The sequence below is a fragment of the Chiroxiphia lanceolata genome, chromosome 9 (genome assembly GCF_009829145.1).
Source record: "Chiroxiphia lanceolata isolate bChiLan1 chromosome 9, bChiLan1.pri, whole genome shotgun sequence".
Classification (NCBI taxonomy): Eukaryota; Metazoa; Chordata; class Aves; order Passeriformes; family Pipridae; genus Chiroxiphia; species Chiroxiphia lanceolata.
The window spans coordinates 12969128-12985724 of NC_045645.1; the positions used below are offsets into that span (position 1 = coordinate 12969128).

General features: G+C 42.1%; 1 protein-coding gene across 1 annotated transcript in view; it reads left to right on the forward strand.

Annotated features, from left to right (window-relative positions):
- The window catches only part of PDE4B (phosphodiesterase 4B), a 198522-nt gene that overhangs the window by 22245 nt on the left and 159680 nt on the right, over positions 1-16597 (forward strand). Inside the window, exons 2-3 of the mRNA XM_032697262.1 lie at positions 3063-3174; positions 4975-5210. Coding sequence (XP_032553153.1) covers positions 3133-3174; positions 4975-5210 — 278 coding nt within the window. The 5' untranslated portion in view covers positions 3063-3132. The remainder of the gene's footprint in view (positions 1-3062; positions 3175-4974; positions 5211-16597) is intronic.

The following is a 16597-nucleotide window of genomic DNA, read 5'->3' on the forward strand; positions in this document are numbered from 1 at the left end:
TGAGGTCCCATCCAACTTGGCATTCTGTAATTCCATGCCTTTTCTCATGCCTGTGAGGTCATCTCATTGTACTATCGATCTAAACCATGGGAGGTTTGCAGAGATGTAACACTGCCATGCTCTGTGCTGCCACATGTCAGGATTTTAACAACCCTTCCACTGCTGCAAGATCTAAACCTACCCTGAGTGCTTAGAGAGTGTCCAGAGGAGGGCAGTGGAGATGGGGAAGGGCTCTGAGGGGAAGCCTTGTGAGGAGATGCTGAGGGCACTTGATGTGTTCAGCTGGAGGAGACCTCATCGCAGTTACAGCTTCCTTGGGAGGGGAAGAGGAGGGACAGGCACTGATCTCTGCTCTGTGGGGACCAGGGACAGGACCCCAGGGAATGGCCTGAAGTTGTGTCAGGGCGGGTTTAGATTGGATCTCAGGAAAAGGTTCTTCCCCCAGAGGGTGTTTGGGCACTGGACAGGCTCCCCAGGGCAGTGGTCACAGCACCAAGGCTGCCAGAGCTCCAGGAGCGTTTGAATGATCCTCTGGGACACCTGGTGTGACTCTTGGGGATGTGCAGGTTGAGTGTTGGACTGGATGATCCTTGTGGGTCCTTTCCAACTCAGCAAATATGGTATTCTGTGAGATGTGTGGAGGCTGTTGTTGGAAGGAGTGGGCTCTGTCAGACCATAAATCTGTTTTTCCAACTCTGGCTCTGGTGAGTCAGGGATGGATGCTGGGGGGAGATAGCCCTGAGGAGAAGTGTTGCAGGGTCCTTGTTACCTGTCCTTTGCTCCCTTTTGTGGATCTTTTTGTGGAGGGAAGCTGATCCTTTTGTGGAGGGAAGCTGTTGGAGTGCTTTAGAAGACAAATCTCTCAGCTCTTTTCCTTTGAATCCTCCAGTTCTATGTGCTGGCACTGCTGAAATGGCAGTGAGTTTTGTCTGGCATGGATCTGAGCACTGGGAATGCTTTGGCTGGGATATGTGTGTGTTGGATGGATGAACCCTAAGGAAATGAAAACAACTGGAGGTGCCTGTGCTGCAGCCAGAACTACAGGAAGACAGCTAAGCAGTGTTAGAGCTTTGTGTTAGAGTTTCCTTTGAGTTTTTGTTTCCTATGTTTTCTCCCTTTTTTTTCCCCTCTGCTTTCAAGGGAATCAGGTTTGTTGTGGCACATGGAAGAGCAGATGAGCAGTTGGCTCCTTGAGACTGCGGTGTCCTCAGACCTCTGTACTTGGGGGCTGTGACTGAGAATTATAGTGAGCTTTGTCCTGATGCTTTTTTTTTGATTTGAAGAGGTAGAGGTGTAAAATAGATGGTGTTTACCCTGGACACAGGCAGAATTTGTACCCTTGGTGGCACAGTTGTGTTGTCCTGGAAGCCAAACCAAGCTGCCATGTTTGAGTGTTCAGACTCCTGAGTTCATTGTGGGGTGGGAAGGTTTTGTGCAACCAGCATTTGCTGTGTAAGAAGCTTTCAGTACCTGCTGCCGGGGCTTTGAACCTCATAGGAAAAGCAGGTGATGCAGGTTCCCTGCTTTCCAGGACTCTGGCTGCTGGCAGTGGCAGGGAAGAAGATTAAGTGCCTAATGTTCATGCCATGTCTGCTCCTCATCGGCTGATGGTGGCCAGGGTCTGGCAACCCTGTTTTGCAGGAGGTCTGAATTGCTTGTTGCTCTCCTGAAATTGCACTGCATGGAGAGGTGAATGGAATACAGAAAAAGAGTTAAACCTCTGTAGAGGGAGGTTGTGGACTCCCCATCCCTGGAAGTGTTCAAGGTCAGGCTGGATGGATCTCTGAGTGACCTGGTCTGGTGGGAGGTGTCTCTGCCCATGGCAGGGGCTGGAATGGAATGGCCTTTAAGGTCCCTCCCAGCCCAAACCATTCCATGATTCTACAAAACCCCTTGATTTCTCAAAGTGAACAGCGTGTTAGAAATCTGACATCACCAAGCCTGAAACTGTTGCACAACTTTTTGTGGTGACTTCAGCAATAATGTTTATGAACAGGGGCCCTTCATCTGTCTTCAACCTCAAATAAGAGATTTCCAAGAGGTTTTTCCCCTTCCAAACAGGAGAGAACATATACCAGCACACAAAAAGTGGCACTCCAGCTCTACCTGTTCTTCGGGGAAAAAAGGAAAACACCACAACTCTGTGTTCTCTCTATATAATCTTGAATGCTGCTTTTTTCTTAGCACTAAACCACAGCAATAAAAAGAAAGGGCCTGGGAACACTCCAAGGGAGGTTATTCCCATGTGCTGCTTTCTCCTGCTGCTTCAGCTGCTCGGCTGAGTTTTATTCCCCTTCTCATTCCTGCTTTGTTCAAGGTGGCTGCAGTGTCACCTCTGCAGAAGGCTGTGATTTAGTGGCTGAAGTGTGTGTGGTAGTGTAATAATAAATAATGTTTGGGAGTTGTCATTGAATTTTAGAATCACATTACAAATGCAAATTTCTTCTGTGAGAGCCACCTTGAGTTGTTCTTGGAGACCTTCTGTTCTGTGCCTCTGAAAAGGGCTCAATTAAAGACATTTTAGAGAAAAACCTGTTAGCTTTGGTCCCAGATTACTGGGCTGGTCTCAAGGCTGGCTTAGATTGCAGAGCCTTGGGAATGCTGGTTGCTCTCAACATGATTTTGCTAAATATTGAATTGGCCTTTCACAGTTACAGAGCTGCACTTGCGGAACATCTGCTGCCTGTGTTTTATGGAAAACCAGACAGATAAGAGGAAACAGCCTGAACTTGCACCAGCAGAAGTTTAGATTAAATATTAAGGAAAGTTTTTTCATGGAAAGGGTTGTAAAGCACCGGAACAGGATGCCCAGGGAAACTGTGGAGTCACCGTTGCTGGACGTGTTCAAAACATGTGGATGTGGCACTTGAGGACATGGTTTAGTGATGAACATGGTGGTGCTGGGTTGAGGGTTGGACTTGATGATCTTAAAGGTCTTTTCCAACCTTAACAATTCCATGATTCTGTGAAAATGGGCAGCAAGTTATAAATCAGCTGCGATGGTGATGGTTAGTTTGTCATCAAAGCCAGTTTGTTATTCAGAAATATGTTTTTTCTTTCAGATTGCCCGTCTGAAGAAATTGGATTTAACAACACGAGCTTTTTATAACGGGGTGCACTTCAGTCTCGATAATGAAGAAAAGCAGAAGTGTCATGACAGTAACTGCAGATGAGGTGAGTTTCTTCTGAAAACATGTTTTATTTCCCCCAGTACTTCATGAAAACAATAAAAAAGCTGGTTTTGTCTTATTTCAGAAATATGAGCTGATTCTGCTTTGAGTGCTCTTTGATAATCCTGGAAGATTATTATTTAATAAGCAGAAAATAAGCATAGCATATTTAAAAATGAACAAACCAACCCCCATGACAGGTTTAGAGGAGTCTTACAGATACCATATACTCTGTCTTTGGTCAGTGTAGTGTGGGCAGCCAGCTGGGAATGTTGGTGTGACTTGCGGAATATCTGTTCTGGATCCCACCTTTGCTCATCTGCTGCACTTACATGCTTATGAGTGTTCCACTGTCTCTCCCCACTGCAGTTGCTGAACACTTAATGTGATGATAAATGTGTTATTCCATCTCTACGCTTTCTAATCGTCATGGTAATCCCCTATTAATTAAACTCCAGCTCCCATTCTCTGGAGAGATGTATCACTTTGTAATGATGGCCTGATAAACACAGTCTTAATTGGCCTGTTTGTCACAGCTGAGGCTCTCAAAAACCAGGAAATCACGTGGAATGTAAAGGAAAACACAGTTGGAGGAGTTGAACCTAAGAGTTAGAGTAACCTGTAGCACTCCTCCAGTAAATAAGTGTTTATTTTGCACTCTTAGAGCACGTGTTGCACTGCTCATAGTCAGTTTGCCTGAGCATGAGGCTGTTTGCTCGGTCCTCACTGACTTTAATGAAAACAGGCATCTGAAATCTAATGGGAAGCTGAAAAACTCTTCTGGACACTTCTTGAATAATAACAAATAATTAAATAGTCCTATGACGACTATTAATAAGGGCAGGTTGAGTCAGATCCTCATACAGAAGGCAAGGCTTTTCTTTCTGGAATTCCTAGGAGTGTTTTTGACCTGATTTTGTGCAGTGGAAGAACCTGTGAGGCAACAGAGGCCTTTGCAGTTCGTAGAACCACAGAATCATTTAGGTTGGAAAAGACTGCCAAGATCAAGTCCAACAAGCTGTTCCTGGAAAATTAAACCTCACTCATTTTCTCTGTAGTCCCCCAGTGCTGGCTGGAAGAGCACAGTTTGTAGGGAAAATGAACCAAGGGATTTGGGGAGACGGTAAAGTGGGTTTGGAAAGGTCTGTAGAGGGTGGAAAGAGCAGGGTGGAGATCAAAATTCAGAGGGAGGTAGAAAAAGAGGATAAATGTGGCCATAAATATATAAATATATGTATATATATATATACACACATATACACCGATCAAAATAACCCTCCAGCTTCTATTGATAGCTCATCACATGGAATACAGAAATAGCCTCGTTTATATTGGACAGCTATATTTGAGTAGCTAAATTCTCTGGGTGAGACCAAAACTGACAACCAACCCTCCTGCAGCTCTGTTCTGCTGCAACTTCTGGCTGTGTTTGAGGAGACTGACAGCTAGCTCTGTGATCATGGGGATGCTTTTAAATAAAAACCTGTAGAAACTAGAAGAGGAAAAACTGCTTCAGTTGATCAAAACCTTTTTTGGAGACTATTTCTACCAGCAATGTCAGACACAGGGCAGAGTGCTTTTCTCTGAAGGGAAAGTGTTTAATTACATTAGAATGAAATGTTGAATTTAGTTGAGACAAGTTCTGAATGAATTTTCAAGTGCACTCACAACTTGATAAAATAACACAGGGCTCTCAGACTCTGCCAAGCCTTCAGAAGAACAATTGGAGAAAAATTGGATGTGTTTTATCTTCATGGAGGAAAACATTTTTTTGCAGAACTTCAACGACTTCTTGTCTCTACAGAACTCTCTGGATTACCTGGAGTGTGGGCTGAGTAAGTCCTACAGCACTTCCACCCACGCTCTGGGCATTGACCTGTGGAGAGGGAGAAGATGCTGCTCTGGTAATTTGCAGTTACCACCATTGTCCCAGAGACAGACAGAGAAGGCCAGGACACCTGACAGAGACATTGTCTGTAGACCGACAACTCTGCCTCTGCTGACACCTCCAAGTATTGCAATCACCACTTACCAAGACTGGTAAGTTATTTTCCCTTGTTGTAAATCTCATGTAATTGTGGTTTTATTACCTTTTTTTAGGTTTTTTTTAGGGTTTTTTTTTTCCTTGGAGTTGGCTTCTTTCCTTATTTTTTTTAAGATAGATAATTATCTATGTTAATCAGTACTGTTGAACTCTATCAGTTGGTTTGTCATCCATATAACTTTACAAAGTTATTGCCTTTTCTTTGAAATTCTACTTCTGTTAAAATCCCTCGTGAAACTTTTGCGTCATAAATTCTGATCTTGGCCAGAGGATTGTGTTACTAATTTTCCACCCACACAAGAGTTCAGGATGGTGAAAGACAACAGATTGAGGAAAAAGGCTTTAATTCTGGCTATTTCCTGTCCATGTGTTCGAAAAAATACTTGAAAAAAGCCCATTTGAATCTAATGTTAAGCTCAAGATAAGTCCCAAAGAAACCATCAGAGAGCTGATTACAAGGGACTTGCTAAGAGGTGAGTTCTTAAATAGGAACTGGTGTTAAGTGCCAAAAAAAAGGAAAATAATCTGGAGTCAGGAGAGGAGGCAAAGCCCTGAGTGTCCATGTTTTGGAGTTGCAAGGATGGATTTAATGGCAAAATAAGGTTGGCTGTCCTGCTTGTCATACAAATCTTGAAATGACATTATTGCAGCCTTACAACGTGTAGTTTCATCTTCAGGTTTCAAGTAAGCTTTAGATTCTAGTTTATAAATTTTCCACTGTCAGTTTTGTTTTCTGATTGCAAGACATGTTCACATCATTATTTCCAACTTGGAATCTGGTTTTAGCTTCTGTTAAGCTCAGCACTTTTCAGTTTGTGTTTGAACAATTACAGAGGACATCCCAAATTCATTTGTTAGAGTGCTTTAAAAAGAATGTTCCTGTTGAAAAGAGGATTTATAAGCTCTACACTTGAATGAATAGCTGAGATACAGAAATCAGGGAGGAATTATCAGGAGCTTTTGTTCAGGTTTTGTGCCTAATTGCTGTGATAAATTTAACAAAATGAGTTATCTAATTTTAGATGGATTGTGAATTTTGATGATAAAAGGATTGGTTTACCTTTGGGAGCATTGTCCAAGTGTTCCCTTGTGTGTGTGCAACAATTTGCAATCCTGGCAGTGAGGCCATTGAGAGCCTCTTCACAAGGTGGGATTGGAAGAATAAGATCTTTGAATACACATTAGTCCCTGATTTAGGAGAAGTGCAAGGAATTGCAATGGATTTATCATTAATTTCCTTGGAACACAAGGGGGCATCGCTGCTCCTCTTTTTCAGTACAGCAGAATCGATGGATGAGAATCTTTTCTTGAGCTGCGTGTGCTCCAGTCCCAGAGAAACCCCTAATAACACGTTCTCAGGTTATTGCTATTTCTTCACTGTAAAAATCCCAGTTTACTGGAGGGACTGGGAGTTGCTAGTCAGTGTGACTGGTGATGCAGAGCTGTTCCAACAGGACCTCACCTGGAATATTGGGGCAGTTTGCGGCACCACAGTATAAGGAAGATACGAAGCCATTAGAGAGTGTCCAAAGGAGGCCAATGGAGATGGGGAAGGGCCCTGAGGGGAAGCCATGTGAAGAGCAGTTGAGGGCACTTGGTCTGTTCAGCTGGAGGAGACTGAGGGGAGACCTCATTGCAGTTACAGCTTCCTTGGAAGGGGAAGAGGAGGGGCAGGCACTGATCTCGGCTCTGTGGGGACTAGGAACAGGACCCCAGGGAGTGGCCTGAAGTTGTGTCAGGGCAGGTTTAGGTTGCATCTTAGAAAAAGATTCTTCCCCCAGAGGGTGTTTGGGCACTGGACAGGCTCCCCAGGGCAGTGGTCACAGCACCAAGGCTGCCAGAGCTCCAGGAGTGTTTGGATGATCCTCTGGGACACCTGGTGTGACTCTTGGGGATGGTCCTGTGCAGGGCTGAGTGTTGGACTGGATGATCCTTGTGGGTCCCTTCCAACTCACATATTCTGGGATTCTGTGGTTCTGTTTTTGCATCGCCCTCACCATTCTGACCAGTGAGATTGGCTGCTCTTACAGCTGGGCAGAAGACTGGTCTGAACTTTCCCATTTTCTGTTTAAGTTCTAGTTATTGAGGGCTTTTCCCTAGTTTAGCGGTGATCCCTACCCATGCCAGGCAGTTCCTTCCCTATGCAATTCCCAGTTATTGGGGGCCTGACCAGACTCTCAGGGAGCACAGTCATAGAACCACAGAATTGTTAAAGTTGGAAAAGACCTTTAGTATCATCAAGTCCAACCTTTAACCAGCATCACCATTAACCCATATCCCCAAGTGCCACATCCACATGTTTTTTGACCCCTCCAGGGATGGTGACTCCACCACTGCCCTGAGCAGCTGTGCCAAGGCTGGACAACAGTTCTCATGAACAAATTTTCCCTAATAACCAACTTAAACCTCCCCTGGCACAGTTTGAAGCCGTTGCCTCTCATCCTCTCCCTTGTTCCCTGGGAGCAGAGCCTGACCCCCACCTGGCTCTGCTCTCCTGTTAGGGAGTTGGAGAGAGTGAGAAGGTCCCCCTCTCATGACTGAGATGTTTTTGGAGCAGGATCTGGTCCCCAAACTCTTTGGGTTTCTACATCATGGCTCAGTTCTGTGTGAAATACACCCTAGACACAGGTTAAATTTGTATAATTCCAGTATTTGTGGTTGCCTTGGAACAGCTTTGGAATGAGATGAGCATTAAGAGACTGAGTGAGTGGGCAATAAAGGAAAATTTCAGTGTGGATAAATATAAAGTGATATCTCTGAGCAGGAAAGAATTGGAGCTGAAAACCAATGTTGCCCTGCAGGAACAAGATCCTGGATGTGGGATAGAAGTCCAATAGATGTGCAGTTTGACAATCTGAATGGAGAAGATTTATAAGCTTCTTTTGCCCAAATTTTGTTCATATTTTCATAAAACTTGTTAAAATGTTTTCCACCATCCTGCTCCATATTTTATAACTAAAGCTTTGTGATAAGAAATCTGGGCAAGAGTGAAGAGAGAGGAGAGGGTGTGAAGAATATATTTGTAGCTACACTTAGAGCATCCAAAATAGTTCTCTTCCCTATTTTTTTGATACTTTCCAGCTCCTGAGATGGGTCTGAGAGCTGGAGGCTCATTTCCACTCTTTCCACACATTTTGTTCAGGTGTGTGGGGATATTTTGACAGTTTTACTGCAAGTTTCTCTGTTGAAACAAAAATATGTTCTGTGATGTGTCCCAAAGCATAAGGAAATAAAGGCTTTAAGAGTTATATGAAGAGTTGATATGGTTAATATTAAATATTGGAATTTTTCAAAACTTAGAGGTTCTGTTAAATATTTAGACTCTGGTATTAAGTGCTTTATTAAATACATGTTTGTGTGACTGTGAATTTGCCATTTGTCTGTGAGCAGATCTATGGCTTGTCTCTTCTGAAAGTATTTTACTGGGCAGGTCAGAATTTAAGAGGAAAATACTACAGGATTGATCCTACTCTCCACATCCACCTCAAAACCTTCCTGGAGTGCGTTTTTCAGGTGTACAAGTGAATTATGACGAGGGCTGATGTATTGAGTGGCAGATCTACTCTTGTATCTGCTCCTGTAGTACTGCTCCTTGTTCTCCAGATGGTGATCGTGGGCAGCAAATTAAATGCAACGTCAGAAACTAAATAAAACAGAAATTCAGTGTCATTTTGGGCAACTGAAACCTTCAGCAAAAATGCTGAGTTCAGCCAGAGCTGGCTCGTAGTCCCTGGGAAACTGTTGGTAATTAATTGAGGGATAGATAAGGTGGGAATTAATTAAGGGTAGATAAGGAAAGTTAGAATGATAAATTGGTGGAGATTTGCATGGAGAATTAAAAGGATGACAAAATTATTATTGCTGGTAAACCAAGCAGAAGGTAATTTGCCCAAATATTCCTTTACATATTTGAAACCTGTAAATCCCATAGGATGAAAGGAAATATTTGGGATAATAGGAAGCTTTGACAGGAATGGCGGGATGAATCCCAGGAGTTCAGAAGGAGATGATGCTTTGGAGAAGTATGGGGCTTTTTTTTTTAATTTTGTTTTGTGTTTTAGATGTTGTTTCAGACCCTGGGATAGCACCCTGTGAAATAGGTTAAAGTCTTATTTCTTAGATAATTGCAAATTCAACTAGAAAAGAACTGAAGGAATATCCCGCAAGCTTGGAATAGAAAAAAAAAATAGATGAGCTGGCTTCCCATACAATGTGAAAAATAAAAACTAGAGGAAAAAATACTTAAACCCACATTTTTAGTTTTTATACCGATATTTGAAATTATTTAAAACACAGAATGGTTGAAGTTGGAAGGGACTTCTGGACATCACCTGCTTCAAAATGTTAATTATTTCCATAAATCCCATCAGTTTTCATGATAATGAAGCAGGATCAATTATTCTGATTGAAAACACTTCATGGATTTCAAAAGCCTGCACCACATTTCTGTGGGGCATTTCCTTACCTTGGAAAAGGAGGTCGACTCTGCTCCTCAGAACATCTCATTTATTCTGTGGGGAAAAAAGGTTTTAATTATGCTGTGCATAATTAAAATAATATACATTATGATGGCAAATGCATATGAAACCTTTGTTTTGAAAAAGACTTACTGTGATTTGTCCTAGCGATATAAAAGGTGTCTTTGAAAAGATCTGGAAAGAGCCCTAAAGGATTTTGCTTGCTCAGTGACTTTTTTATGGTTTTAGTAGGTAAAAATATTACTTGATCCGTTTAGGGATGGTGAAAATATTACCTGGTCCATTTAGGTATGGCTTACTCCTGGTGCTGGGATTTGGTGGGAGCTTGGAGTGCTGGGGATCCCTCAAGATAATCCCTGAAAGCTGAAAATATTCTGTTTGTAGGTTGTTCCTACGTTGTCTGCAGGTGGATGAAAGAAGTTGCATAAAGAGGCTTAAATCTGTTTGAGCCCACCAAGGTGGGAAAGGAAAATTCCTTGACTTTATTGTCAGTCATTTTAATACTTCCCAAAGATGTGACAGAGGAAATGCCAATAGATAATTTAGAGAAATATCTTTTCTAAAATATTGCTATTTTTTCCCTTAGTAAGACGTAAGCCTCTAGAGAATATCTCATCCTTGCTGACTTTTTGGATTGGTGGTTCTTCCTGATGAGGATCAGTCAAAGAAATCCAACTAAACCGTGGTGGGGTTGGCACCCATGGGGAGCTGCTCCCCTGGCTCTGGTTTGGGGGGGTCACTACTGGACCCCCAACCCCATCTAATATTATGCAACAAATCCTGGAAATCTGTTTATTAAAATAAATCCCGGGAATCCTTTCTATTGGGAAAAAATAGTGGGCAACCCAAATATCCAGAGGTCAGTGCTCGCCCATTGTGTGGGTGGGCAGTACAAATGCCAACCTGTCCAAAAAGGGGCTGCTGCAGAGATAATTTGTGCATCTCTGACTTAGCCCTGGAGTTATTTTCTCAGCTAAAAATACCCAGATAAGTGTTTTGTCTGCCTGTATTTAGACATTGTCTGTTGCCATCAGTTTTTGAAGCTCTCGGATCTTCTTCTCTGTTGGCACATTTTTTTATTTTCCTGTTTTCTTGAAAGCCTAAATAGAATAACTATTATTTGTATGGGATGTAGTTAGTATGGAGGAATTTTGTTAATGTTGGACTTGTCACAGGTTTTGAATTAAAATTATAATTATTTGATAAATGTCTTTTTGTACACAATTTATATTTTATTGCTGCACTATTATCCTTGAATTCATTTCCACTTATTTTAGTCAAAATTATAACATCCCCCTTTGGTGTGAATTGCAAGGTGAGCCCAGTAGTTTTATTGAGGATGATTCTGAAGTTTGGTGCTGCCAGGTTTGCCTGGAGATGCAAGTCTTCAAAACAGAGGTAGCTGTAGGCACACAAAAAAGGCTTTTCATGATTAAATTATAATTATATACCTCAATCCAGAATGCGACAAGACAGCTTGAAATGTATGTGGAATGGAAAAAAATGAATCACTCTTAATCAGCAAAAGACAAAGAAGCTTCTGAAATATTATGTTCAAACTTCATCCTCCTAAGAATATAAAATAAATGAAGATTATGGAAATACCGTTGATAGAAAAGCTGAATCAGACAATAATTTGACATGATTTTCTTTTAAGCTTCTGACTAATGATAACTTCATTTGAAAGGCAAGATCTGACACAGTTTGTTGTGTTACCTGGAGAACTCCAGGTGGTTCTCAGCTGATCCATGACATTCCATCCCTGGAAGTGTCCAAGGCCAGGTTGGACGGGGCTTGGAGCAACCTGGGATAGTGGAAGGTGTCCCTGCCCATGGCAGGGGATGGAACTGCAAGAGCTTTAAGGTCCCTCCCAACCCAAACCATTCTATGATTAGATAAGTTTTTGTTTAGTATTTGGACTCATTCCTCCAGAATAACAAGTGACAGGATAAGAGGAAAAGGCTTCAGGTTGTACCAGGGGAGTTTTAAATTGGATATTAGGGAAATTTTTTTATGGAAGGGGTTGTTCAGCCCTGACATAGGCTGCCCAGGACAGTGGTGGAGTCCTTATCCCTGGAGATGTTAAAACCATGTAGATGTGGCACCTGAGGACAGGATTTAGTGGTGAACGTGGTGGTGGTGCTGGTTGATGGTTAGACTTAATGATCTTAGAGGTCTTTTCTGACTCTAACAATTCTGTGATTCTGTGATTTTCCTGGAAAAAATTCAACCAAATCCACTTATAAATCACATTTCTAAATACTTGTAATCAAACTACTGACTCAGTTTACCAAATTACTCATGATCTGTATCCACTAGGCACTGGGGGGGGTCAGATGCCTTTAGACCTTCTCTTACATGTTTTCAGTAGCTATGTCAAGACTTCCTGGAATATTTTTAAACTTCCATTTTGTAGCAATTCCCTCCTGGGTCCTTTGAGCACAGACCCTGCTAACACTGAGAGTGTCACTGGGATGAATTAGGGGAACAAGAACATGGTGTTGTCCTCTGCTGTTGGCCTTGGTCATGTTCTTGCCCTGACTGCTGCTCCATGGGCTCGTTACCCATTGTTGGACACTCTTACCATGAATAAAAACATGAGACTTGTTATAAACTTGGCCGCAGCCACCTCCTCTCTGACCCTGTTTTTATTGGCACTGGCAGTGAGCTGCTTTCTAGGATTTTTGGCTGGGATTTTATTCCTTTAATTAAGCCGTAATGGACAAAGCTATGTGGGAATCCTGACAATTGAGCAACTGCATTTTCTGTTCTTTCCCAGCACCAAAACCTGAGTCACCTGGCAAAGCTGGAGGTTCCAACCCTGCTGTTGAACAGGAGATGGAGTGAGCTCTACCTGTCTTTGTCAGGGGTTCCTTAGGGAAAAATAACTATAAATAAATGAACCTTGTAAACATGGTACTGTTTAACCTGAGAGAGATGATAAGGTGTAGTTGGTCTGAAACACAAAGAAATCCAAATAACTGCCTATAAACTGTTTTGTGAGTCAACTGCTGCAGAACTAAGAGGCTGGAAGAGCAAGAGTAAAATACAAAACCTAAACAGTCTTGGATTAATGTGGAGTTTTCTGTTCCTGCTTAGCCACCGCAGGTGAGACCAATATCAGAGAAATATGTGGGCTCATAGGTGTTATTAGCACCAGGCTATAACCAACTGAGCTTATCTCAGGCCCTGACTTAGTGAGCAGAGCCCTAATCCTGATCTCTGCTCTGTGGGGACCAGGGACAGGACCCCAGGGAATGGCCTGAAGTTGTGTCAGGGCAGGTTTAGGTTGGATCTCAGGAAAAGGTTCTTCCCCCAGAGAGTGGTTGGGCACTGAACAGGCTCCCCAGGGCAGTGGTCACAGCACCAAGGCTGCCAGAGCTCCAGGAGTGTTTGGATGATCCTCTGGGGCACCTGGTGTGACTCTTGGGGATGGTCCTGTGCAGGGCTGAGTGTTGGACTGGATGATCCTTGTGGGTCCCTTCCAACTCAGCATATTCTGTGATTCTGTGATCTGGTGAGCAAAGCCCTAATCCTGGCTGTCAAATGCAGGTGACTCATGGGAGATGAGGTGTTTAGTCACAGGCAAATTCCTGGCAGAGGCAGGTGCACCTGCTGCTGATCACAGTCACAGAAGTGAGTAAAATGAATAAATAACACACTGACAAATCAAAGAACAGCCTGGGGAGAGCTTGAGCCAGCCTGTCCAGGCCAATATATTTTTAGAGATTCCTTCATACTGCATCTCTGTAGGAACACAAAGCCTCTTCTCAGCAGGATGGGTGAAATTTTAACACTTTTTTCCATTGGCTTCTCTTTTCTCAGGAGTCACCCCGAAGGTCTCTGCCTGTGAGGAATAAATTGGCTTATTGAATTAATTTGTAAAATATTAATCTATAGCTGGGAAATGAGAAAATAATCATAAGTAATACAGATTGGTCTGACATATGTGATTACTCACTATGGATAATATAGAAGGCATTTAAATGTTCTCTGAGAATAAATCAAGCACAATTAAAGTTGCTAAACAAATTCCCATCTTACATCATGCCTCTTTGGCTTATATAATTTTATAATAAGTGTAAAAATATATAAATTTGTAAATATATAAATGATAGAAATATAGTTTAAATATAAAATAAAAAGTATAAGTGAGATATTTTATTTTCTCAGATGTGTCTACTAAGAGGTAACAGTATAAATACCTATAAGAAAAAGTAGCCTGGTAAGAATTTGTACTTTTTTTGTTTAAATACTAAAAAGTACAAGGAAGCCAGATCAATCTTGTCTTGTGTGCGGTGTGATTTACTAAGGAAAAACTGTACCAAATCCAGTTTAGGACTAAACAGCACGTGAAAGGCACCAGGTTTACTGTTATTACTGACTCTTTCATGCGTGTTCTGAATGCAAATAATTTTCCTGTGACAGAGAACACCTTGTAGAGCTCTGCTCAAACAGTACAGTGATCTGGTTGACGTAGATGACAAAGTCAGTGTGAACAGATGAGCATCCAACCACTCAAAACTCTCAAGGTGTCTTTCCTAAAGATGGAATTCAGTTTTTGTGACTAATCTTAAAAGTATTCTGGAGTTTCTTGACCTTGTTAGAGGTAGGGAATGTTTTAAAGGGCTAAAACCTTACAGAATCATATACAGAGGCTGCAAGTACTGGTTGTTAAACCAGAAATTAATATACAAGCTGCCTATTGAATGAGGAATAGTCTGTTTAAGGGCAACTGGATGCTATGGAATGGGAAGAGCTCAAAAGGTGGCCTTTTATTTAGAGTGAGTCCTGTCCAACCTCTGCTGAGCTCATGGGGTGGGTAATGTCATAGAATCACAGATTGGTTTGGGTTGGGAGGGACCTTAAAGCTCATCTCATTCCACCCCCTGCCATAGGCAGGGACACCTTCCACTATCCCGGGTTGCTCCAAGCCCCGTCCAACCTGCCTTGGACTCTTCCAGGGATGGGGCAGCTACAGCTTCCCCGGGCAACAACATCAGCATCTCTTCACAGCTTCAGATAGTCTTTCTTTGCTGTTCCATTTAAGCCCTGGGTTTGTATTGTATGTTTTGGAAGGTTGATCTGCATGCTGTGTTGTGGCTTTCCTTTACTGCCTTGTAGAAAGATGTGATTGATCAAAAGCATCTCCAATTACAATGGTGAATTCTTATTATTCAGGTTAAATTACTATTTTAATGCCTCACAGTTTGGGATGATGGTTTAAAATGCCAATCATAGTTCTGTATTTAAGTCAATGCTTTAAGCAAATTTACTGCTACTCTGAGGGAGCTAAAAGTGAAAATGGGGACTAGCATGGGGTAGAATTAACTAACACTGACTTTGCCCCTCATGGAATTAGTAGCACTCACTGGTGGGATGGACATAATGTGTCTCTTGGTTGTGATGGAAAGGAAATCAAGAAGGCAGGAAGTATGTTTTGTATTGTTTTCTCTTGTGTCTGTTCTTCAGCTTGTGCTCCTTACCCTTCTTTTCCCTTTTCCTCTGCTTCTGTTGTGTCTAGAAAGCTACTCCATCACTGCAAAGATTTAAGTTCTCTGCCACAAACACATCCTTCTGTATAGGACTGCCTGTACAGCTGCTTTTTATTTTCTTGGAATCTCCTCCATGTTTTAACAATGCTGCATCCAACTCTCCTTTTCTTATCACTGTCACCTTCTCAGCTCTTTCTTACCAGCCATTGCTCTGACTGAAAGCCTTGCCTGTCATTCCCTATCCTTACATTTTAATCCACCATGACTTCTGTTTTCATATTAAAGCACCATTCCTTGGCATCTGTTTTCCTGGCTGCTTCCCTTTCTACAGCTTCCAGTTCACTGATGTATTTTTTTGTGTTGCTCTAGACATTTCTGTGTTGTTTGATTCCCTGCTCCCCCCTCACATCTTTGCCTGTCTCCCATTCCCTGGGTTGCTCTTATTTATTCCCAGTGCTGGCTCATCTTGGCAATTACATCTTCTGCCTTAGGCATTGAACCAGAGATCACATCTATGTCAGTCCTGTGACATTTCCACTGCAAATTTATTCCCTCCTCTACTGCTGTCTTTGTAACCGAGTTCTTTTCCAGTACAAATGACTTTTCCTATGTTCTTGAATCTCTCTCTGTTCTACTTTCTCATTTCCTTTGCTTTGTTCAGTCACATTGGTTAAGTCCAAGAGAAAATTGTCAAATCATAGCTTTTTTCTCCCTTACTTGGTTTACTTTTCCCTTTTCCTCAAAATCATGTTCTTCTGCCCTTTCACAAAACCAGGCATTCCTCAACTCCTCTTTTCCTCTAAACTCATCACTTGCTTCAGTGACCCAGTTCCAATTTCTGGTCTCCTGCATGGCCACACCTACTCTGACCAACCCTTTTATTTCCTAATGGAAATGAGCTTTAGGTGACCCATTGGAGAGGAACAGTGATTTCACTGCCTCTTCTTTAGGATCATGTTCATCTCTCTCTGAGCTAATGGAGCTAATTGGCTTCTAGAGTTTCTCTCCTGGATGTCCATCATAGATCCTTTCCCAATACGTCTGTCTGGTACATTTGGCAGAAATCCATGTTAAGTAGGGACAGTGCTGTGAAATTCCATAATGTTGCTGGCCTAATAGTGGGGTTTTTTCACATCAAATGTGTTTAAATTATAGTCTAAAAGAAAAATATTGGCTTCTAAGAGACTGAATTCTTCCCTTGTGCATCTTCAACTATAATTAAAGATGTCCATCTCTCCCAAGTGACTTTTACAATCCTGTGCCTGACTTAAGCCAAACAAACACTGACATGGATGAGGGACCATCAAAGTCCTTCTGGGACTAACAAGTACAAAGCAACAGACCCTGTTTCTTCAGGGCCACTTGTTAGATGACAGCAAATTGCTTGAAAAATTAAAAATATGCAGAGGG